The sequence below is a fragment of the Sceloporus undulatus genome, chromosome 3 (assembly GCF_019175285.1).
Source record: "Sceloporus undulatus isolate JIND9_A2432 ecotype Alabama chromosome 3, SceUnd_v1.1, whole genome shotgun sequence".
Classification (NCBI taxonomy): Eukaryota; Metazoa; Chordata; class Lepidosauria; order Squamata; family Phrynosomatidae; genus Sceloporus; species Sceloporus undulatus.
In genome coordinates, this window is record NC_056524.1 from 12630132 (window position 1) to 12655301 (window position 25170).

The 25170-nt window shown below is 43.0% G+C and overlaps 1 protein-coding gene and 1 pseudogene across 1 annotated transcript in view; one reads left to right on the plus strand and one right to left on the minus strand.

Annotated features, from left to right (window-relative positions):
- LOC121925147 (disks large homolog 2-like) overlaps positions 1–11843 on the minus strand; it is a 1073267-nt gene extending 1061424 nt beyond the window's left edge. The window contains exons 1-2 of the mRNA XM_042456961.1: positions 11779–11843; positions 4853–5901 (exon numbers count right to left, since the gene is read on the minus strand). Of these exons, the coding sequence (XP_042312895.1) occupies positions 4853–4871 (19 nt within the window). The 5' untranslated portion in view covers positions 4872–5901; positions 11779–11843. The remainder of the gene's footprint in view (positions 1–4852; positions 5902–11778) is intronic.
- Positions 11844–18139: 6296 nt separating this feature from the next.
- LOC121925148 lies at positions 18140–19195 on the plus strand (annotated as a pseudogene).
- Positions 19196–25170: the final 5975 nt, after the last annotated feature.

Consider the following 25170-nt stretch of genomic DNA (forward strand, 5'->3'; position numbering starts at 1 on the left):
TAGAATTTGGAAAATCTGTAGGAGTTGTACAAATTGGGAAAGGAGAATGCAAAAACAGGCTTTTCAGCAAGCCAATTAAACAGACTTACAGTACTGTTCTTGCAGGGTTACTCAGTGGTAAATACCACAGACTCCAGTGGGACTTGCTCCACAGCAAATGACCATGGTACTGCAGCTTCCATTCTCAATATGAGTTTAAGGTGTTTACTAATCAATAGCTTTACTGTTTAAAGAAGTAGTACCACTAAGATATTTTCCTGTTTAAAAATATTACCATGGCAATGGCAAACCTCCTCTGAATAAATCTTGCCAAGAAAATCCTATGATAGGGTTGCCATAAGTTGGAAACAGCTTGAAGGCACATGACAACAACAAGCAAACACATCAGTCATGATTAGAAATTTACTGAAATTAACATTGATAAAGAATGTTTGGGTTATTTGCAAGGCCATTTATTCCTGAGTCTGCAGGCTCTGCAGTAAATGCTATCAATGTATACACCACTTGTAAAACATGTGTTTTACAACCCATCAGTGCTTCATACCTCCAATTTACATATGAAAACAGGGATGTATTTGGTCCAACTCAGAGCATTCTCAAGATGGCAAAAATTATTAATGACAAACTAGGAGAGGCTGCAGCAATTTGTTTTTGCCTAAGACTATAGAGAAGGAAAAGATTTCACCTGCTCCTCTCCATTACTGAGTTGCTGCTGAGCTGAGCAAAACAAGCTACTTTTGCACTTTGAACTAAGTTTGCAGCAACTGACGTGAGCTAAGAACAATAGAGAAAACTGGGAGGAGAGATACTGGAGTATTTGTAAAGCAGTTGAAAAAGCAGTTGAAAAAGTGGGATTAATTGGAACTGTCCCAGCCAGATCAGGACAGTTGGCCACCATGGTGCTTGAACTCAACTCAAAACATTGTGTAGCTTTCAACTAGGGCTAGCAGATCACTCTAATACAGTCAACCCTCCGTATCCATGGATATTTTATCCACCATTCATGCATCCACAGTTTGAAAATATTTTTAAAAATATATAAATTACAAAAAGCAAACCTTCATTTTGCCATTTTATCTAAAGGACACCATTTTACTATGCCATTGTATTTAATAGGTCAGGAATCTTCATTACTGGGTTGCGCTGGGGTGTGATAACAACTTGCACATTTTGTTATCCATGTGGGGAATCCTGGAACCATACCCCAGTGGTTATTAAGGGGCCACTATACTAAAGCAAAGCACACCCCTTTGCAACACTTTCCTCCCTCCCATATACTGTGGAGCAGGACAATGAATATTCATATTCCCGGTAACCTTATAAATTTGGATCTGACAAATGATTTCTCCCTTTAGAGGTAAGAGGAGACAGATGCTGAGTCATCATCAATGGGAACCCACATAAATTAATTAGCTTGATGTGGGATGGATCTAAAAGCTCCTTTCCGCTAATAGTTTTCCTCAGAAGAGAACTTTTGAATCCAAACCTAGCAGGTTTATTACCCTAAAGGTCCATAGGGGTGAGGAAGGGACCATTTAGATTCTTTTGTTCAGTCATCTAAATACCTCTGATATCATCTTTGCTACATATTTAAATTTACGCTGCTGTGCTGTTTCCTCATTCATTAGGATAAATATTACTCACTAAAAACAGATTTCCTTTGCTGTTCCATAAACTGAAAACAATTCTTAGTCTGGAAGAAATGTAGGGTTCTTTTGATTCACTTTATGGCGGTCATCTCTACTTTAACATTTCTCAGAAATGAATAACATCCATATGTTTGTTTCATAAATGTGGAGGAGTATATTTATTGTTCACAATCATGTGAACTGTTCTCAGGTTTAGCCCAATTTTGAATAAAGTTGAGTTAGATTTCAAAACCTCCTCTGAACAAATCTTGTCAAGAAAAGCCCATGATAGGTTCACCTTAGGGTTACTATAAGTCAAAAATGACTTGAAGACACACAACACAAACAGATTTCAAAGCCGTAGCCATAGTAGTCTGTATCAACATAAAATGATATAAGAAAAATCTGTTGTATCTTTGAAACTGGAAAAAACAAACAAGTATTGGCCTTTGTGGGCTCCATCTGATGAAGCCGACTGAAGTCTACAAAAGCCTATGCTAGATATTTCTTTTTGAATTAGATTATGAAGGATAACAATCATTCACTTACTTATTGAAAGAAAGAGGTGATTTGTTAGTACTACAACAAGACAAAAGCAAAATCCTAAAGTTTTTCAGAATTTGTAAACATGTTAAGTTCAAGATTATTGATGTGTTGCAAATGCAAGCTGGTTCTTCAGAGGGGAAATTATCCAGTGTAAAACAACTCAAGGGATTTATTTCTTCGGTTCATAAAAATCAAACAGTTGGTTTCCATCTCATGTTAAACCACAATGCTTCCAAGTGGCAGGAAGCTCCAAACTTCCAGTGCTTACACAAGCAAGAATGGCTATGTGTCACTGCCTCAGTTCTAGGGCTCCATCTCAGAACTGCTGAGTTCTTGCTCAAGCTGTCTTTCAAATGGTTTTTCCCTTCTGTACGTTAACTGATCGTCAGTGAATGAGGAAGCCTTTATACTCATGCAGTTACAAACCTGGGAGATTATAAAACACAGCTAAACTCCAGCATAAGCACTGTTTTTGGCAAACGCACCAGAAATGTTAGCCTAGTCCTAAGAACGTTTATCCTGTGGTTTTATTTGAAGTGAACAACTGCTGACAGAGACATGGTGACTTAGCACCAGTATGTCCATGATCAACTGGACTTGTATTTTTAGACCATCAAAAGTTCTAATTACTGTTGTACCACTTGATTATTTTTGTCTTGCCTTTCCCACAATACTGAGACTCACTGTGAAAAATGTTCTTTTATTATGGTATTATTATATTCAGCACACTGTATACTAAAATAATGGTGGACTACCACTACACAGTATCTTTTTCATGCAACAGATCTCATTTTTAGGTGCCAAACACCAATGGTGACACAAGCATATAAAGCTGTCACATATGTCCACAGACCACTGATCTACACAGCCTAGTGCTACCTTATTCACCACGATTTCTGGAAGAGTTTTTTTCCCCTCCAAACCTTGCTACCTATGATCCTTCAAAAGGTCCAGATATTGCACCTAGGATCTTCTATATACAAACATGTTGTCTGCCACTGAATTATTCCACTCCTCAGTTCTCCAGAGTATAGTGTGCTCTTGGTATCCACTGGGGTTTGGTTCCAGGACCCCTGTGGATACCAAAATCCATGGATGTTCAAGTCCCATTACGTATAATGGCATAGCAAAATGGTGTCCCTTATAGCAAACAGAAAAGGAAGGTTTGCTTTTTGGAATTTATACTTATCTTAAACATATTTTCAAGCCGTGGATGCTTGAATTCATGGATAAAGAATCAGTGGATATGGAAGGTACATTGGGATTTGGAAAGCATAAATATGACCAGTGGAACAAGAAAATGGTCTCTGAGGCTTTATCACAGTCTTACTAGGGATGTGTCTTGCTGTAATAATAATAATCCATAGATTTTTGTGGGGTTTTCAGGCTATGTGGTCATGTTCTAGAAGAGTTTCTACCTGACGTTTCACCAGCATCTGTGGCTGGCATCTTCAGAGATTTCTCTGAAGATGCCAGCCACAGATGTTGGTGAAACGTCAGGAAGAAACTCTTCTAGAACATGACCACATAGCCTGAAAAACTCACAAAAATCTATGGATGCTGGCCATGAAAGCCTTCAACTTCACAATAATAATACAGTTTGATACCACTTTAACTCCATCCGACAGAATCCTGAAATTTGTAGTTTTGTGAGGCACCAGCACTCTTTGGCAGAGAAGGCAAAAGACCCTGTAAAACTGCAAATCCTAGGATGGAAATATGGTAAGCACTTTAAAGTGGTGCCAAACGGCATTATTTATACAGTGCAGATTCACACTGGGAGTGGGAAAAGGAGAATGTGAATGAAAGAAAAGCTATATTATATAAATTTCACTCATGCAACAGCAAGCAATAGCATCTGCTTGTCTTGATGATGCACACCATAACCGCTGTAATAATGTATTAGTATTTAAAACAATGGGCATAATATTGTATAGACTCTTCTATAAAGCAGAAGAAAAAGTAGAACTATTTTTTTAAAATACTGGTTAGCTACTGCAACATGAGCAATATTTTAATATTAGAAACAGTAAAGAAAGAAGGTTAAAATCATATTTATTTATGAGTAGTTTTATTTAACATATACCCTGGGAAAAGAGATCTCCATAGTCTTTTCTTTATTTTGTCTGCTCGGAAACAGCTATAAAGTAACAAAAATATTGTTATATTATTTTAAATATATATCTAAAGTAAGGTTAAGTGACATCTGTAAAAGATTTTAGCTTCTTAATGTAACCTACTGGGTTTGACTATTAAATTCTGATTATTTTGTAACGTTTCCCATAAAAAGGCACGCTCATAATAATTTGCTCCACAGCTATTCCCCCTCCCTTGTCAAAACAATATCTTTTGCACTGGGGTTATTTCACCACATATGTTAACTACAAATTTCCTTTCCATCCTCCCTGCCTCAGTACTAAAAAGACAAAAAAAATGTTTTGAGAAATAAAAAACTGAGATCAGAACAAGATTTGCAAACAGTTTCAAGTGATGCACCACCCCCGCTTTGTATTCAGACACAAATGCATGAAAAGCTTCTATTCAGTCTCTCCCCAGAAAAACAAACAACAATTTCATTCTCCCGTTCAAATGCTTTTAATGTAAAATTGCATGTATATGAAATCCATTTTATGAAAAAAGACAGACAAAAAAATGAGATAGGAAGCTTCATAGCCCACCTTTCTTCTTGACTGGCATGCTTGCTGTTATTTCTGGCACAGGATGCACGTTCTTATCTACCGGTATCAAGAGAGTCCCGCTGGGATTGTCTTGTGAGGTCAGAAATTTGCCATCCAATTCAAAACACTTACACAGTTCAGCTTAGAAACAGAGCTCGACTATCTTCATTTTCCACAGCGGCACTCAGTTTTCTCCCATTCAAAAACTCCCAACACTGCCCATGAAACAGCAAGAGGGAAGGGGAAAAAAGTTTAGGGAATTTTTGCCAGAGGAGTTGTCAAAATCTGTAAAATATTTCCCAGTCTATAAAAATATACAAGAGATAACATCCGTCAGCCTACAAAATGGTATAAGAATCCCTCTCGATAGCAAAGGGTATTTTTTGTTCCAAAAATAGAAATTAGGTGAACATAGGAAATACATTTAAGGCACAGTCCAAGTCTTGGCAGTCCTAATAATCCACTTCATCACATTCTGGCACCACCTAATCTTAAAACCAGTTCTCATATAATCCAAACAAAATTTCTGAAGAAGACAGAAGCAGTTCAAAGGGACTTTTCCCCCTGCTCTCTGCATTCACAGGTTTTACCAGTTAGCTACAATACTGGAGACACACAACAGTCTTCTGTGCACTGCGGGGGGGAAACGGTCCAGGTTTCACTTTGGTACCCAAACAGCAGTCACTTTCATTTTTATTTTCTCCACCCAGCCTTCTGGCCTTTAATGTTCCTCTGATCCTCAGCTGTATTAAGCCCAAGAGGATTGAAAGCAATCCCTTGAATGGAATTATTAAAGTGACAGTGCTATTCACAGGGCAGTCTGGTGGCGCAGACGCTTGTGCACTGGAGTCATTGACTTCTTGCCATTTCGCTCTTTGCTCAGCAGCAGCTGCCTAATGAGAGAGGAGCAAAGTTCTTAGAAGAGTTTCCCAAAATGTTGTGCAGAGAGGCAGGAATATTAATGGAGAACAAAAGAGGGCATGAAGTCAGTCCAGAGCTTCTGTGCTTGCTGGCACAGCTGGTTGGCCTCACCATAACCTCCAGTTTTCCTGCAGAAACAAACAAACAAACAAACAAACAAACATAACACAGTGACAGTGTTTTCCCCCTCTCTACAGTGCTGAAAACAAAGGATCAAAGTGCAATTTAGTCTACAAATGTTTCCCTTTAGGCATATAAAGCTGCATTGCAATTGTCTTCTTTATAGGGTAAAAATTCTGTTTAACAAGGGGATTTTTTTTAACCTGGTCTTAAACACTGCTTCATATGGATTCTGTTGGAAAGCAGACACAAACATATATTTCTGCCTTGACATAAATATAACTCTGTGTTCTCATAAAATAGTAGTGTTATCACAACCTGAGGGTATTACTGTTTTTTTCATAAAGGAGTAACGGCCTTTATTTAGGTGAAGAAGAACTGAACCTAAAACTGTTTTACATGAAGAATGAAGTTGCATTCGATGTTGCAGGCAATCAAGAACACAAATGTGAACTGTTTTCTTTAGATGCTCCTGTTAAGCAAGGTAACAATTAAAAACAGCACAGAAAGCCTGAAATATGGATTCTGCAGAAACAGCAGGAAAAAAACAAAACTGAAAAAAACAAGAAGTCAAGAAGAGGGATGGGCAAGAGCAGAACAAAGGTACAGCGTAGCAGTGGAAGAATTAGATCCAGTAATGGGATTCATTTAAGGAGTCCTGTTAATAAGAAAATAATATGAAACAATGTGAAGTCAAAGGCTTTCATGGCCAGCATCCATAGTTTTTGGTGGGTTTTTCGGGCTATGAATTATTATTATTATTATTATTAACGTTTATTTAGAAAGCGCTGTAAATTTACACAGCGCTGTACATACAATCTTTTTAATTAGACGGTTCCCTGCCCTCAGGCTTACAATCTAAAAAGACACAACACAAAAGGAAAAGGGAGCAGTGGTGGCGAAGGGGATGTGGTCCAGCACTCTTCTCTACCTCCAAGGCCTGGACCAAGGCAGATGGACTGGAGGGAGGGCTTGGCTTCTTGGACCTAGCCTGCCTCTCTCTCCCTCAAGATGGTGGATGAAGGGAGGGCTTGTCTTCTTCCAGGCAGACAGTTGAAGATCTGAAGATGCCAGCCACAGCTGCTGGCAAAACATCAGGAATAAACTCTTCTAGAACATGGCCTCATAGCCCCCCAAAATTCACCAAAAACGATAATATGAAACAGTTACTTAAAAGCCAAGTCTGAAAGGTAGAAATTCTAACAAATTTGGAAGAGGTAACTAAGAGAGAGTGAGCCAGTGTAGTGTTTTGAGCACTGGACTACAACTCTGGAGAAAAAGGTTCAGGTCCCCGCTCAGTCAAGGAAACTCACTGGATGACCTTGGGCAAGTCACATTCTCTCAGCCTCAGAGGAAGACAAAGGCAAAACCCCCTCTGAACAAATCTTTCCCAAAAAGCCCATGACAGATTCTCTTTAGGTCACCACAATTTAAAGGTACATAACAACAACAATTGGAAGAGATGGATTGGAGTCACTGTCCACTTAAAAGCTTATGTCAATGGAAAAACTGATTCCCAATGAAAAGGAAGTTATTACAGGTTCTCTGAAGATCCCATCCAGCTCAGGCAGTAGCAGGAAGAGGGGACTCCAGAGACCATTACAGTTCATGAAACACAGTTTATGTTTTAGGATTTAGGCTGCTAATATGATATCAGTGATAAAGGATAACTATAACCAGATGTGGGAGAATTCAAGATATAGCCGTGTTAGGCTGTAGAACCAGCATGTAGTGAGATCTTGTAGCACCTTTGAAACTAACTAAAGAAAGAAATTGGCAGCTTGAGCTTTCATACACTTAAGTCTACTTCCTCAATCTGAATGTTATCTTGCCTCATGTGATCTCTTCCAAACTGCATCTGTATGTATCTCTCTACATACTATAACAAGATGTGTTAGTGTGCTATAGGGCGTGAAGAAGTGAATAATATGTTAACGTCATAAGTTGTATTCAATAAGATTTTATTTGTTATTAATGACAGCTTTGCCAACTGATTGTTTGCTGTTGCCAAAGCTACCATGAATTAAAACTTAAAAGCCCAAAACAGTCTTTATTCATAAACAATAGTGGGGAAAGATCTAGTAAAGACCCTCATGGCAGCAATATCTTGGGAAGAATGTGGGAAAGCATCTGTGTTTGCAGCTATGCGGACAAGGGAAAGCCTAGGGTGGTAATTCAAGGTGGGATTACAATGGTATGTACAGGGGGAGCACTCACATAAACTAGGAGGTTGAATAAAAGGTGTGTTTAGGAAGGTAATATAGAAACAAGAAAGTGAATCAAAATAATTGTAGGGAAAGAACAGCATTGAGTGAAGGTGTAGAAAGCTAGATGAAGGAGCATGTAGTAAAGGAGACTGGATGCAGCCTTAATAAGGAGTTACACCATGAAGCCAAACAGCAAACTACAGACTTGGTTTGCTTGAAATCTTCTTTTTGTCTTTGTCTTATCCTCTACTTCAGGATCAGCACAGGATCAGGGATTTATGGCCTTGAGGTATAGCCAGGCATCTATACAGGACAGAATACTGGCAGACCCCTGCATTTGGGGAAGAAGCAAAGAGAAGACAGGAGTCGGATCTGGACCAGCAAATAAGAAAATAGAAGTATGACGGGAATTTGCTCAGATGTCAGAAGTTCAGAGCCTGGGAAGCAATAAGGCAGGTGATGGCAGCCTGAACGCTGGGATCATGTAGGAGCGACACAAGCAAATACAGTTGTCCCTCCATATTCACTAGGGTTAGGGGAACAAGACCCCCGTGAATATGGAAAAACCGCAAATAACAAAAACACTGTTTTTACCTGAGAGGACACCTCTCTAGGAATCTCTAGGTCCTCCAGTCCAACTCTGTGGTCAATGTCCAACATACACTGACCATAGAATGGCACTGGAGTAGCTACAAATGGACTTTCAGTGCAACTTTTAGTTAAAGTTGACCACAGAGTTGCACTGCAGGACCTCGACAGTCCTAGAGAGAACATATTCATGAAATCCATGAATAATCAAATCCACAGATATCAAAGCTGCAAATATGGAGGGATGACTGTAGTGTGTTTGTAACATATAAGGTCAGAGAACTGAGCAAAGTACAGAAATCTAAAGAGATCCTAAAAGAGAAGATAAATGCAAAAAGTACCTAATGCTGTGAGCTGGTAGCAGAAAGAAACTGAGGGGAAGAAGTGTTGTCCTTTATAAGAGAGACTAAAAAGGTTGTGAGAAAAAATCAAAAAGGCAATGTTAAACACAATCAGATATATGCCTCTGGATGAAGTGTTTTTAGGGAGATCCATAAAAGCACAGCAAGAGACACAGCCTAGGTATAGAGACAGGTTGGCTTCTTTTGAACCATGTGTTTAGGGATGCATGAAATTGTTTGCATACAAAGTGGGCTAAGATATGTAACAGCAGTGGGCTGAAGTCAAGGCAATATCCTGTTATTGTTGTTGTGGTGGGGTGCCTTCAAGTTGCTTCTGACTTATGGCAACCCTATCTCGGGGTCTTGGCAACATTTGTTCAGAAGGGGTTTGCCTTTGCCTTCCTCTAAGGCTGAGAGAGTGTGACTTGCCCAAAAGGATTCAAACCGTGGTTACAAACCCCAGCTCAAACTAGTATAACACACTGGCTCTTGGTCAATGTCTGCCTCCCTCAATAGTGCCAAGCTGCTGCTGCTAACCCTGAAGCATAAGCAGCCTTGAGGAAAATGCTAGAGACCAAAAGTTTCTGGCAGGGCACAGGGAAAGGGGTTATGGAAAGAAAGAGAATAGGGCTAGGAATTATAGCCACCCTTCCTTGCTAGAAACAGCTCCTGATGTTGACACAATGGGATACAGTCATGTGAGCGGGTGATGGAGATGAGCCACCAAGGTGCTCCAGAGAGAAAATAAGTGATGTGGCAGAAAACTCACAGGTGTGGGAGTGGAGGACAGGGGTCTGGCAGGATTCATGTGTGGAGAGGGCAAATAAAATGGGACAGGGAAATTATTGGGGTGAACTATTAATACATCAGAAGAGTGAATGGGAAGGGAGAGGGATGATGAAACGTTCATCACAGTGGGAGGTGGGGAGAGAAGAGCCATGATAATCGGTATCCATGAGCAGACAAAGAGCAGGTGCAAGGGATGAACAGAAAAATGATAAATAATAACAATAATAATAACAACAACAACAATAGTAATGACAATAATAATGCATGTCTTATCTCCCCAAGGCAGAGTACAACATAGATTTAAATACAATATGGTTTGAGCATTGGACAGACCAGGGTTTGAATCCTGGCTTGGCCATGGAAATCCACTTGGGTGACCATGGGCAAGTCATGATCTCTCAGCCTCAGAGGGTGGCAATGGTAACCCTCCCATCTGAAGAAATGTGCCAAGAAAACTCTACAACAGGTTTGCCTTGGGGTTGTCGTAAGTCAGAAATGACTTGAAGGCGCACAACAACGACAATAGCATAAACTGTTTAATCACGTAAGTTAAAATACATAAACCAAGATTAAAAATAGCATCAAGCAAGCAGACCAGTGATGAAGAGCTACCAAATGCAGGATGGAAGAGAAGACAAGCAGAGTCGGGTAGGGAAAGGGGTCGGGGGGGGTGCTGGGGGGAATTTTAGATTATTTTAACCCATTACTTGTGGATACTTTACTTAAGGATTCCAATAATGAATGGAGGGAAGCAGAAACTGGGAACGAAGACAAAGGGGACTCCAAGGCAGATATAAATGAATACTGTACTTAAAAGGGTTCCCTACATGGTTTGGGTCCAGGTTACCCACAAGATCACCTCCTCCAATATAATCCCACCCCATACACTCAGGTCCTCTGGCGGACATTTACTCCAGTCAGCCAAGACTAGGTTGGCAACGCAGCCAGAGATCTTTCTTCCAGCTGCCCCTAGACTCCGGAAGGACCTGAATATGCTCTCCAGATTTAAAAAACAGCACGAAGACCAGCCTCTTCGGGCAGACTTTTCCAGACGGTTTTTGAATTGTGAATTTTAAGTGTGTCGTGTTTAAAAAGTGTTGGTCTTATTTGTCCATTCAAAGGCTGCATGTTTTAATTAATGCATTTTTAATTGAAGTGGTGCACTGTTGTTTGTTGTAGTGGTTTGAGCACTGGCCAGACGCTGGGAGACTAGGGTTCAAATCCCAGCTCGACCGTGGAAACCCACTGGGCGGTTTTGGGCAAGTCACACTCCTCAGCCAAGAAACCCCCATACAGGGTTTGCCTTAGGGAGCCGTAAGTCAGAGATGACTTCAAGGCACAACAACAACAACAACATTGTTGATTTGTGGTTGTTCCCTGCCTCAATCTGTTAGGAGAAGTAAGAAATTATATTACTACTACAATACTAACTATTACTTTGCTTTTGTTCTTTGCCCGATCCAGAGGAGAAGTCAGTAAGAAATCATCCTCATTATTATTATTATTAACAGAACTAACTACTTGTCTTGCCTCCGCCTCAATCCATGGGGAGAGGAGGTAAAAATAATAATAATAATAATAATAATAATAAAATAATAATAATAATAAATAATAATAATAATAATGTAAAAATGTCGGTTCTTCCCGCACCTTGGTCCATGGGGAGAACTGGGTAAGAAACAGCATTATTGCTGTGTTGTTGTTGCTATCATCATCATCTCTCCAAGGGCCACCAAAAGAAGAGCGACTCCGTGTCTGTATCTGAGTCGCTGGAAGTACACCGCGTGTCTGGAGGGGCGCGTTCAGACGAGCAAGACTAAACCCTTGTCTAAAAGGGAGGGAAGAAAAAGAAGAACCTGAGAAGGAACCAGAACCATGGCTATTGCAACCACCACACGCCATTGCCCCAGTAATATCCCCCAGTCACCCAGTCAGGGAGTAATTATCATGATCATTATACCCCGCGGGCTGCTGCGCCCCCATCGAGGAGGAAGAGGAGGCCCGTCGTCCCAGTCGAAGCGCTCAGAATGCGGCTAATGAGCTGCCTCAGCCGCCACCGCCGCCATCTCCCCCTCCTCCTTCGCCATAGCAACCGTCCCCTTTGATTGACACCTTCCCTCAGGCCAGGACCCGCCCCCCTCACACTCTGAGCCAATGGGAAGCTTCCCCCGCAGGCGCACGGGCCAATGGGAAGGGCAGAACGGGAAGGGAGTGGTCATGTGACCGGTTCAAGATGGCGGCGCCCAGTGGGAAGGGCGAGTGAGCGGTTTTGAGGCGGAAGCGACCTCAAACGATACAGAACCGCTATCGAAGCGAGCGGGAAAGGAATCAGGAATAAAGGCGCTTCGGGAGACTGTATTAACTGGAGGTGGGTAGTGTCCAGGTTGGGAGTCCCAATTGTGAAGGTCAGGGTGGGACCTTTATTGTTATTATATTTTTATACTGTATGTAGGGTTACCAATAAGTCAGGACCCCAAACTGGGACAAACGTAGGACAAAATTTTCAAATGGAGGACACATTTTGAAAACAGGAGGACGCTCAAAAAATGATGGTTTTTTTAAAATTTTCATATAAATGCATGTTCTTAGGCATGATAAAAATGGAGGACATTTGGCATTATCCTGAACAGATGGCAGAAATGTGCTTCCCTTTCTGGCCAAAACCAGAAGAGGAGGAAGGGGGAAGAAGCGAGGAGGAGGAAGCGGAGAAGAAGAAAGGAGGAAGAAGAGGAGGAGGAGGAGGGGTAAAGGAGGAGGAGGAGGAAGAAGAGGAAGTAGAGGAAGAAAAAGGGGAGGAAGAGGGAAAGGATGAGGTGGGAAGAAGAGGTGGAGAAGAAGAGGAGAGGAGGACGAAAAGGAAAAAGAGGAGGAGAGAGGAGACAGAAGAAGAGGAGGAGGAGAAGAAGAAGAAAGGCTCTTTCCCCTGCCTTGAAGCCCCTGGCCGGCGGAGGAAGCTCAAGGCAGGGAGAAAGGGTCTCCCCGAGGCGAGACCCTTTGTGTCCCTGCCTGAAGCCTCCCTGGCCGCGGGAAAGCGGCAAGGGAGGGAAAAAGGGCCTTGCCGAGGCGAGACCCTTTCCCCTGGCCCTCCCAGCCCGCCTCCCTGGCCGGCAGAGGAGGCCAAGCAGGAACGAGCCTTGCTGAGGCGAGGCTCTTTTCCCTGCCTGGCGTCGGTGGGGGGGGGTCCCCGGGGGCGGGGCCAAACCGGAAAGTCCCGCCCCCAGGCGGGATATGGCAACCCTAGCGGTATGGCGTCTGATAGAGTTAAATGTAAACCCTTGAAGGAATAGCATTGGGGGTGGCTGGGACATACTCAGTCAGCCAAACATTGGACCTTATCACACGTAGGTCCCTGTGTTTCCTTGCCAAAATGGTTAAAGTGGTGGCATCCCAGAAAAGCGATCCTATTTGCTATTGGTTATCACACACAGAGAGCACAACAAGGGTTAAATGCACATTAAAGTGGGCCCAATGCGAATTTGGCTATCAAGAGGGAACAAACAAATCGCATTGCCTGCTTAGAAATACCTCTCTGCACATGCTCCAAAGGGTCATTTCCACAAGTATACACACACACCACACATGCTCAGGGAGAAGAGGGGGATCCTGTTTGCCACAAAGCCCCAGATGGTGTTTCAAGAAAGGCAGAATGAGGCTGGCCTCTGCAAACTCCAAAACCACACACAAACACACACACACACACACACACACACACACACAAGAGAGAAAGGAGAGGGCTGGGTCCATAAACCTGTTTGGTTCCAGCGAGGGCTGATACCCCCAATGCCCTCTTTTCCAGGGCATGTCCCCGCTTCTCTCTCCTGTCTGGGAGGACTTCCAAAGCGCCCTCCCTCTGCCTTCTCCCACCAGCTCTGCCCTTCATTAGAGGCTCTGTTAGAGGAGGAGAGAACAGGGCAACGAGGAGCAGTGTGTATCCCTTTAAGAAGTCTCTCCCAGGGACGCAAGGCAGCTTGCGGAATCAGAAAAACTGGACGCATCTGGAGGCTTGGATTTTCACACAGCAGCCATTACATGAGAGTAGTCAATTCGCAAGCAATATGGAAATGCAAATCCGGTAGTTTTGCGAATTTACTTATTTCCTGATTGACCTCACATTCTCCCTGCAATCTCTTCCGATTGCTGCAGCATCATGTGGAAAGCAGCTGCGAATTTGGTCCTTAAGCCTGGATGACCCTGCATTGCCACCCCTTTAAAACTTCCAATTTTGCCCCGTGTGATAACACCTCTGTTTACTTTAAGGCAGCAGTTCCCAACCTTTGTGGGCCGCGACCCCCTTTCCGGGCGAAGTCACTCCCGCAACCTCCCTCATTGGTTGGGAGGCGAGGAAGGGACGGGACTTTTGACTGCCTACAAGCCCCAGCGGGCTTTGCGGCCAAGTCCCGCCCCTTCCCAGCCTCCCAACCAATCAGGGAGGCCACCGGGGAAGAGGGACGGACTTCCCAGCGCAAAGACCGCTGGGGCTTGTAGTCCCGGCCCCTCGCCTCCTCCCGCGGTGCCTTCGAGGGCACCCATGGGGAGGAGGCGACCCAGCCCTTTCTCCTTGCGGTTGCCGTGCTAGCACCGGCACCCGCAGGGAAAAAGGAGGAGGGGAAGGCAGAGGCGAACCCAACCTGGCAACCCCCAGGTTGGGAACCCCTGCTTAAGGGTCCCTCTCCCGTTGAAGTTGTCCAGGTGTTTACGGTTTATGGATTTCTCTTGTAATTCAAGGTTTTGTTGACACTGAGAAGTATTAAAACGGACCTGAGGTAGATTTGTTTAAAAGCTAATTTTTAAGCCCTTAATCCTGATCAATCCAGTTACATGGATACGAAAATCACTATACTTTAGAGAAAAAACTCTTCGGTATGGAGATGGTAACCATTCCAACTGCAAGGGGGAATTATGCCATTCAGTGCTGTGGCTCTTTTCCATCTTCCATGGCTCAGTGAATTATAGGCCTGATATAGACAGGCCAAAATAAAGCTGCCTTCGAGTCACTTGGAGGTATGCGTTTAAATGATGCATGCGTCCTAAGAGTTTGGAAGCCCCGCCCCAAAGCCACGATTCACTCCTAAGGACTGGAGTGCAGCTTTGGTGCGCTTCCAGACCTTAGAACACACATCATGAACACCATACCCCATAGTGACCTGAAGCAGCTTTATTTTGTCCTGTCTGTAAGGGCCATAGTCCTGAATTTGCATCTATATGCGTTTCTTTAAAGGTGTACCCACTATGTCTGAATCTCCACAAGCCAAGTTTTGTTGTCAAACACTTGAGTGTCTTAATGAAACAAAGTAACATCTAGAATGCTTGTGTGTATTATCTTCTTTATACTATCTGCTTGCCATAGAGTCTGCTTTATTTCACACATAATTAGAGAGGTATAGGATATTTTTTGTTTCATGTGCGCCAATCAAGCATCCTACTTTGTACTCATTCTATAGCATTGCTTCAATGCTGTAACTGTATCACAGGTGATATTGACTGTTAGGATGTGCAGTCAAGGAATAACATTCAATGAATTTTGCATAAACAACTAATCAAAGCAGATCACATCAAATCTGCAAGGGATATAATTTTTTAAGATTGTTCCATCTTCATCAGTTTCCAACACAACTTTCTTCTAGTTTGTGATCTAATTTTAGTGGGCTCCCCGGCATTCGCCCTAATGAATTCTTCTTACGGCATTATGCCAACTTCTTGCTTTTTCGAACATGTTGTGCATCCTGATATCCCATTTAGTTTTCTTTTATAAGAGAGTGATATTCGTTATCGCCATGATTTCCAAAGAGAGTTAAAGAGGTTCATAATGAATATTTTTTTCCCACTTGGCAACATCTTACTTTCACAGCGGCTTGACAAACAGGGAATGACTATCCCATAAAGAATATATAGAAAGGAGCTTGTTGTAGATTTCTTTTACTTAGAGAGACCCAGGAGCCATGATTGAAAAGGAACATAGGTGGTTACAGACCCTGAGAAGCGGAAGTCTGCTCCGCCCCGCTTGCAGCGTTCGGGAACCGCAGCCTTTAAATGGTGCGGCTCTCCCGGACGCTGCAGAGAAGGAGCGCGGAAATCGCGCTCCTCTCAGGCCCCGGAAGAGCGCCGCAAGTGCCAAAGGCGCACTCGCGGCATCACTTCCGTTGTGCAACGTGTGGATGCAGAGCGTCCGCACGTCAAAATGGCGGCGGCCGTTACAACACGGCCGCCGCCATTTGTCACAGACTCTGTCCGTGATAAGGTAAGGGCATCTTACCCATGCACAATATATTGTGCATTGCATCAGGACACATGCTCAATGGGATCTGTTACACAATCGTTTTCTAAACCCTTTTTCAAAAGGGGACGTCCTAAGGACGTCCTTTATGGCGCCTGTACCCGCCATAGTTTATTAGCTGCAGCACCCCCCAGAAGGAAATACATCCAATTCGGAGCACCCAATTCAAAGTAAACCCAGTTTTTATAGTATTTTGAACAAAGAAAACTAGAAATCACACTCATGGTTACATTGAATTAAACATTTACACACCCTGTGTATTCAGGGATATCCGAGCATACGTCTCTATTATGTGCCTTTAAGTAGTGTCCAACTTATGGCAACCATAAGGTGAACCTATCATGTATTGGAAAGATATTTAGAGGGGGCTTGCTTTTGCCTTCCTGTGAGACTGAGGGAGTGGGACTTGTCCAAAGTCACCCAGTGGGTTCCACTGGCATCCAGAGTAATGTCTAATACTCAAACCAATGCACCATTCTGGCTTGACACAACAGAAATACTATCTATAGTTTAATTTAAAATGTTTGCCTTACTTGGACAAATTGTAAACTGATTACCACCACGTAAAGATGAATGTGATGTGCAGAGCAACAGCAGAGGGGTAGCTAGCTATGTCTCTGGGACTATTGCAAAAACAGAGCGGGCGTACGGCCATGCACTAACGTCCCAATGCACAACGGATATATTGTGCATTGCATCAGGACACATTGCTCAATGGGATATGTTGCACAACTGTTTCTAACCATAAGGAAGAGGTGATAAACCCATCCTCTTTCTGTTCAAATAAGAAACAGGAAAAACCCTACAGAATAACCACAAGATTAGAAAATAACAGACAGACAAACCAATTGGCTGACAAACAGAATCCCTTCAGCATGCCCAAGGCCTAGAGAATGGGAAGCAATTAGGCTTTCCAAGGGGGGGGGGGAGATCCATAATCATCTCAGGCCATTATTGAGGAAGTTTTGGCTATGCCTAATTTATCATAACTTCAAACCATGAAGAAGGGCAAATTGTTTGGGAGGAAGGAATAGAGCCAAGTCTAATCTACTCTGCGAAATAATGCTTTGACAATGCTTAAATTGCCATGACTCAATCCTGTGGAATTCTGGGATCTGAGTTGGTTGTATCACCCAAATGTTCGAGACAGAGAAGGCTAAGTATCTTACAAAACCCAGAATCCATAGCATTGCTCATGGCAGTTAAAGCACTGTCAAACTGCAATAGTTCTGCAGTGCAGATGCAGCCCTATTACAGATCCATAATCTCCCACAATGTGTTCTCAGACACTTGCATTGATATTGGGGGCAACTCTACACTCTAGAAATAATCAGTTAGATACCACTGTATTGCCACGGCTCCATGCCACTGAATCCTGGAATTTGTAGTTTTATCCTTCTCATTGGACAGAGAAGGATAAAGACCTAAGAGTCAGTCGAATTTATGGAGCTAAATCTTTTCTAAACCATAAGGAAGAGGTGATAGACCCATTCCTCTTTCTGTCAAATAATGTTATTAAGCGCGGCAACACAGGAGATAATATCTTGCCTATAAGACCCTTGTGAAGAAAATGCTACCCTGAATGTTCAAAACTCAGAATTGAGTGGATCAGTAAAATTTGTTGTTGTTTATTTTCCATCTATAGATCAGGAAGATGCAATGAGATCTAGAGCAGTGGTTCTCAACCTCTGAATCGCAACCCCTTTGAGGTCCAAACATTTCCACGGGGTCTCCAAGACCATTGGAAAACACATATTCCATCGGAAAACACAAATAATTTATGTTTAGGGTCACCACAACAGGGGAACTGTATGAAAGGGCGCAGCATTAGGAAGTTGAGAACCACTGTCTAGAGCAAAAGTAAAGTGTGTTTGTTCTAGAACGTTCCAGTCTTTTCCTGGCTTGTGATATCATAGAATTCTTAGAATGCTTCCAGTAAGGTTGTTTCAACTGCTGGAACAAATGGTACAAGAGCTCAGAGGTTTCCAATGCTACCTAAAGGAAAGTACGGAGTAGCTTGAATTTAGAGCACGGGAGTTTCCTCAACATGCCTCAGGATGAAGAGGACCCAGAGATGGCCTTTCCCCTCCCAACTCAGCAGAGGCGAAGACAATCGAAGTGGAACATAGGAGAGCCCTTTGAGTCCTTGGAGAAGCTGCAGGGCCTCTCCAGTGGGGAGAAGGGGAGAAGGCCATGTTGCTTCACGCATCCATGAACAATCTCAACTGATCTGCATCCTGAAGAAGCGAGCAGATGACCAGTTCTGTGCCAAGGCCCTGAACAGCTCAACATAGAGCTGGAGGAGATGAGGGCGGCAGATGCCCTCAGACTGGAGAATAAACCCGGCACACCAGCAGCTGGAAGAGCGCTTTATGGACTTGTGCCAACCATGAGGCATGATCCATCAAAGATGAACACAAACGTCAGAACACACACGCTGAGGGAAGAAAAACCGCGCCTGCGTCAAGAGAACCAAAATCTCTTCAGCCAACCTTTGAAAGAGAAAGAGCAGAGCTGGCCCAGCTCACTTCCAGCTGGAGACACTCTCTAAGAAAGGGGCGTCTTTAAAGGAAGTTACAAAGAGGGAAGCCAATGTACCAAGAACGAGAGAAAAAGTTCTGGAAGCTCAAAGCCAACACGCCAGAGTCCTGCTGAGGAAATGAAGTCCTTGGGATGCCAACTGAAATCTTAAGGAGAAGCACATCATGTCACCAAGAACTGAAACAAGCAGAAAAGCAGCTAAGGGAAACCGATAGCAATGTGCAAACCAGGCTGGAAAAGCTGACTAAAGACAAAGAGGAGTGCTGAAGTTGGCTATGGATCGAGGCAAGGCGCTGCGGAAAAGCAATGGGAGATACTGCACTAGAGAAGAAGGCGGAAGAGATGGAGAAAGCCAAACGGCAGCTGAACAGCGCTTTGAGACTGAGGCGCCTTGGTAAACAGTAATTCTCCGGGTTCGGGACCTTCACCATCGACTGGATGGAGCACAACAAGCCATGCTGAACTCCAGATGCAGTTGAAGCTTACAAGAAGCACAGCACAGAGCTGCTTATAAAGAGAAAGAGTTAAATGCCAAACGCGCCATTTCATGGCAAGTCAGTAGACTTGCCACCACTAAGCTTGTTACTACCAAGTGTTGTTGTTTCTGTTGTTGTTGTTGTTGTTGTTTATCTATGTATTTAACAGAAAAAAATAAAGCAAGCTTAATTTTTCAACTGCTGAACACTGCTTTTAAAATTTACTGCTTAGGCTCAGCCTAGAAGAACCTATTTGTATGAAGACCCCAACTTAACAATTCATCTCAGAAAAGTGTTGCATAGAGAAAACGATTAATATTGTGATTTCTAAGGGGGTGCCAGATTTCCAGGGCCTGGCTGTGTCTGTTTTCATCCCCTGGTAGGAGATGAAGGTGCAAATCTCCAGTAGTGGTGGACTCAGCTCTAGGTACCAGCAAACGGCTGTATTTATCTCTCCAGCTCAACTAGTAAAGAGAAGCAGCTTCCACAATTTGCAAGGCGTAACTGATTTGCAACTTGCAAAGACCCTACAGAGGATTTTTTTAAACTTATTAGCATCCTCTTTCTCTCCCAGTTGTTGTCCACACAGGCTTTTGTATCTACATTCGGTCTAGAACAGGGGTAGAAACCTGCGGCCCGTGGGCCGGATCGGCCCAGCAAGGCCTTGGGACCGGCCCCAGCCCGGTCCTGCCGGCTGATTGCTGCCAGGGCCTTTGGGGGGCAATTGTCATAGAAGCCTCAGAAACATGCATTTATACCAGTGCTTCTCAATTATTTTCTGTCATGCCCCCCCTAGAAGAAGAAACATTCGTCCACCACGCGACTGTAAATAGTACATTTGTTATAAAATTGCATAAGTACACCTCTGCACAACAGAGCCCTCGGCCCCCCCTTTACGGAGCCTTGCGCCCCCCCTGGGGGCCCGCCCAACTATTTGAGAAGGCGGATTTATACTACATTTTTTAAAAAATCAGCAAATTCTTTCGCGGGTCCCCATTTTTTTAAAAAGTGTCTTCCAGTTGAAAATTTTGTCCTACATTTGTCCTGGTTTATTTAATATTTAAATTTTAAAAAAAAATATTTAATTATTTATTTTTTGTCTGAGGGACAACAACCTGGACCTGGCTCAAAAAGTTTGCCTACCCCCTGGAGAAGCAAGTAGGCTACATTAACTTTTCTTCATCATGTCTCCCTAAGTGAGAAGAAATACAGTTGGATGAGGAAGGGCTTCATCTCTTCTGGGCTAGGCAATATACTTGAAGGTATATGTTTGTGTTGAATTTACCAGCATGTAGCTGGCAGGTTATTTTTGAATAGTTCTAAGACTCCTTTTTTGCCTGCAATAGGGGTTCCGTGACAACTTGCCGTACTATTGATACAGGTTGAACAGACTGGGATGCAGAAGCCTGGGTGGAAAAATCAGGCTTATCACTTAGGCCACATCAGTGGAAACCTCATAAATTCCTCTTGTAATCCCAATGCTTCATTGTCAAGGAGCCTCTCAGGCTTGTGGGCTTTTGTTTTGGTTTTTTTATGAGGTTTTGGTTTTTAATTAAGTAGACTTTTCAAAAATGTATTTGGGATGTGTGGTTTCACATGCAATGAACTGAGAGTTATGTATGTACAATCTTTTCAAGAAAGTGTAAAAGGAGTGACACTGGCATTTGGTCCAGGACCCCTATTGAATACCAATGAAGTAGCTGCTTAAATCCTATTAGATACAGTGGCATAGTAAAATTTGTTGGTTGTTTTGTGCCTTCAAGTCCTCTATGATTTATGCTGACCCTAAAGCAAACCTTCCATGAGATTTTCTTGGCAAGATTTTTCAGAGGATGGTTTGCCATGAATGGTGTCCCTTATATAAGGGCAAATCAAGGTTTGCTGTTAGGAATTTTTTGCATGCGGGGGTACTTTCAAGCTGTAGATTGTGGAATCCGTGGATACAGAATCCGTGGAAAAAAGAGCCACCTGAAATTAAATGTAGCATAAAAGTAATGGCAAACCAATTTAATGCACTTGACTGATGTACAGTATATTGAGACTTACCTCACCATATAAAGGGTAATACTGTTTTCATGAGTTGCTTGATGGGAAAATGTTTATATAGAATCTCTAACTAGATATGTCCAGTCATGATTTACATCACATCAGGTCATTTCAATTTAATCGGTCACTGGATGGTGGGTTGTTTCTGTTTTTTGGCATGATTGTGTTCAGAGAGGGATTTGCCATTGTCTCGTCCTCTGAGGCTTAGGGAGGGTGATTTGCCCAGTCACTAGTAGGTTGTCCAGGGCAGTCCAGGGATTTGAACCTAGTCTTCAAGTCCCACCCCATCCTTGCAGCCTATACCATAATAGACTTATCTCACTGGGCCTACCCTACAGGAGTGTGAAGAAACTCTTTCTATGAATCCCATCCTGGGAGAAAGGAGGGATAGAAATCCAGTACTAAATAAAAATAATATGGTGGTTAAGAATCCTGTGTAATCAGGTTCACGACGGGAAGCCTAGCACATGTAGAGCATGCTCTCCTCTTCATCCCTTTCCCCACAAATGCTGGAAGGGTGTCTTTTTCTCCATGCAAGATTATTTGCATGAACTGAAATCCTATGGTGCCATACACCTCATGAGATCTCTTTCCCCTTTTGCATGTGGTTGTAAATTTCTGCTATTCAATATTTCAGTTCCCATGCAGTTGTGAATTTTTTGGATGGTGCATAACTATTATCTTCAATGCACCGCTTGATTCGTGGGATGTAGAGACGAGCCATTGCATATCTATGTTACACAATGGGCCAATAAAGCAAGCCACACTGCAGATACGCAACTATGAAACATGGGTATCAGCAGAAGCATGGAGGCAGTTGCAAACCATATTACTTCATGTATGCAAACACAAGCATTAATATGATTGTGACGTGGTATTAAAATCCAAAATAAGGCTGTAATTCAGAACAAGTTTATTACCAGTAGAAATTTTATTATATAATACACCTGCAAGGTAGAAGGCCAGTCGATGGGAAGTTGGCAAGTTCGAGGCCCAGGTGCTGCATGAGGGGTGACTCCTGTCACTGTCCTACTTCTGCCAACCAGCAGTTCGAAGCAATGCAAAGCAAGTAAAAATCATAGAACCACAGGGCCATCCTGCCAACCCCCTGCCATACAGGAACTCACCATCAAGCACCCCCATGAATTCATAGAGTCTTAGATAAATAGGAACCAATTCAGTGAGAAGGTAACAGCATTTTGTGGAGGCATGCTGGCCACATGACCACCAAAGCAGTTCTCAGACATGACTGGCTCTTCGGCTAGAAACAGAGAGGAGCGCCACCCCCTACAGTGGTTACAGCTAAACATCATGTCAAGGGACTACATTTACCTTTTAAGTAGAAGTAAGACGTAAACTTTTTAACGAAGCTGGGGGACAACAAATCAAATATAATGGGGATGGATACCTTTGATACTGGTGGATGTTGTACAAATATTATAATCTTGCCATTGGCCATGCGGCTAGGGCTGGTGGGAGTTTCAGTTAAAATATCCGCAGAACCCTCTGAGGCTGATGCAAGTGGAGGACCAAATTTTCTCTACCCCTGCTCCTGAAGAATTTGTGAGGATTGATTAAGATTTTTTTTCCAGTATAAAGTTATAGAAAAGCATGCATTAATGTGTCCCTGATAGAGCTTTGCAGTAACATAACAAGAAATCGAGTTGGAAAGACGACAAGGACCCATCCAGTCCAACCCCCTGCCTGCAAAAAACTCACAAGCAAAGCATCCCCAACAGGGGATGGGTCACACTTCCCCTGAAAGACTGGTCGCAGCTGAGGGCGCTCCTTGACTCGTCGCGTCACCTGACAGCTCAAGAGATGCGACAGTGCAGGAAGCACTGGTTACAGCTTCGGCTGATACGCCAGCTACGCCCATGCCCTGAGCAGGGAGACCTTGAAACAGGTTACATGCGGCTGGCCGCCTCTCCGATTGGACTTCTGTGACTGCGCGCTCAAGGGGCTTACCCTTGTGCCAAGTCACTGTACAAAATATGGCAGCCAGGTTAATTACAGGTACTCGTCGTACGATCACATAACACAAGTTTTTGAAATCCCTAATCTACGGCTGCCATTAGTTTTCCGAGCAAGGTAAAAGGTGTTGGTGATTACCTTCAAGCCCTACATGGCTTGGGTCCAGAATACTGTAAGAGATCACCTACTCCATCTGTCTGTCCCGCACTCTAAGGTCTCGGGGAAGAATTACTTCAGCCAATAAAATCGGCTACTCCAGTCACCCAGAGGGCCTTTGCCATCGGCAGCTCCGAAGCTATGGAATGGACCTGCCAAAGGAGATCCGTGACATTTCTACTCTTAAGACATCTATTCGCAGGCTTCCCTACCTAGTTCCACTCCCCATTTCTGTGACTTAGGTCACTGCTGTCCACCAATTCTTCTCTTAAATTTAATGAGAAGAATTAAATTAAAATTAATTAAAATAAAATCCTTGCCCAAGAAGAAGAGCCCTCCCTCCATCATCATCAGACAGGAATGAAAAGAGAGGTCCAGCTTCCATCAGCCTAACTGTGAAGGTACTCACTTCGCTCTCTTAATTTTATTGTATTTGTATCTTATTTATTGTATTTTATTTTATTATCTTTATTTTTACTGTTGTAACCCGCCTGGATCCTTGTGATTGGGCAGGCGATAAATAAAAAATGATGATGATGATGATGATGATATGAATGATGGGATGATGATGGACCGTCCTGCCTCTGTGTAATGATATCGAAGGAGACTCCACCCACACTCCAAGTGATTGTGTTCCACTGTCAAACAGCTCTTGCTGTGAAGAATGTCATCCTAATGTGAAGTGGATCTCTTTTTCCGGTGATTTGAATCCATACTACTTCAGGTCCTAAGGTCTGGAGCTGGCAGAGACACAAACTGTTTTAATCTTCAGTATGCCTATCCTTCAAATATTAAATTGAGCCTTTATCTTTTATCTGGTTAGATTTTCGTCTCTCCTACTCCCTATATTCTTAAGAGGGTTGGTCTAAGCACATTGGAAAAGAATGGCATATAAAAAAACTGGCTTGCTTTTCATTCTCATAAGAGTTCCACAGAAACGCAAATCACCATGGGAGTTCTAATATGATTGCTTACCAATCTGGAAAGCTCTAAAGGGGGATGAGACGGATTTGTTAACGAAGTCTATCAGTGGCTGGTAGTGATGGATACTCACTGTATTAGAGGTAGCATGTCTCCAAATACTACCTGTACTAGTTTGCATGCTTCGGATAGCCTTGTGGCCCAGTTGGCTACAGAACTTATGTTCCTGTAGAATAAGAACTGGGCTACAGTTCAGACTCAGATGGCGAATAAAATCTGCCCTAGTCAACAGGAATCTCTATGGGAGGGACAGACTTACTATCGGATGATGGACATCTTACATCTCTCACATATGATTGTCTCCTGTTTAGGGCCTTGTGATATAGGAATTGGTCTGCTCAATACAGAAACATTGACATACACAAACACCCCTTGATAGAGGCTGGGCAATAACGAAGGTTTGCCAAGTTTTACTCTCACTACAGTAGTTTTTTTGTTTGGTGTTCAACTTTAGACATGAACAGTCAGACGGCTGGTCCACCTAGCAAGTAAAGTTAGAGAAGCATGAAGTTGAAAGAGACCTCAGGGGTATCCAATCACACCATGTTATTCAGAATATTCAGCAACGATGAAAGCATCCCTGACAGATGGCATATCAGCCTGTTTAAAAAAAACCCCCAGAGTTTTTACTGCACCATACTCTGGTTTCCTCAAGTGGGTTCCACTGTCAAACAACTCTTACAGTCAGGAAGTTCTGTCTCTGAGCTGAGGTGAACTCTCTCTTCCTGCAGTTTTGAATCTGCTGCTCTGTGCCTATTATCTGGAGCAGCAGAAAATAAGCCTGGGTCCAGTCTAGTATGACATGCCTCAAATATTTAAACATGGCTATCATATCACCTCTTAACCATCTCTCCTCCAGGTTAAACCTACCCCATTTCTCTGACTCCCATAGGGACCTTTCTTT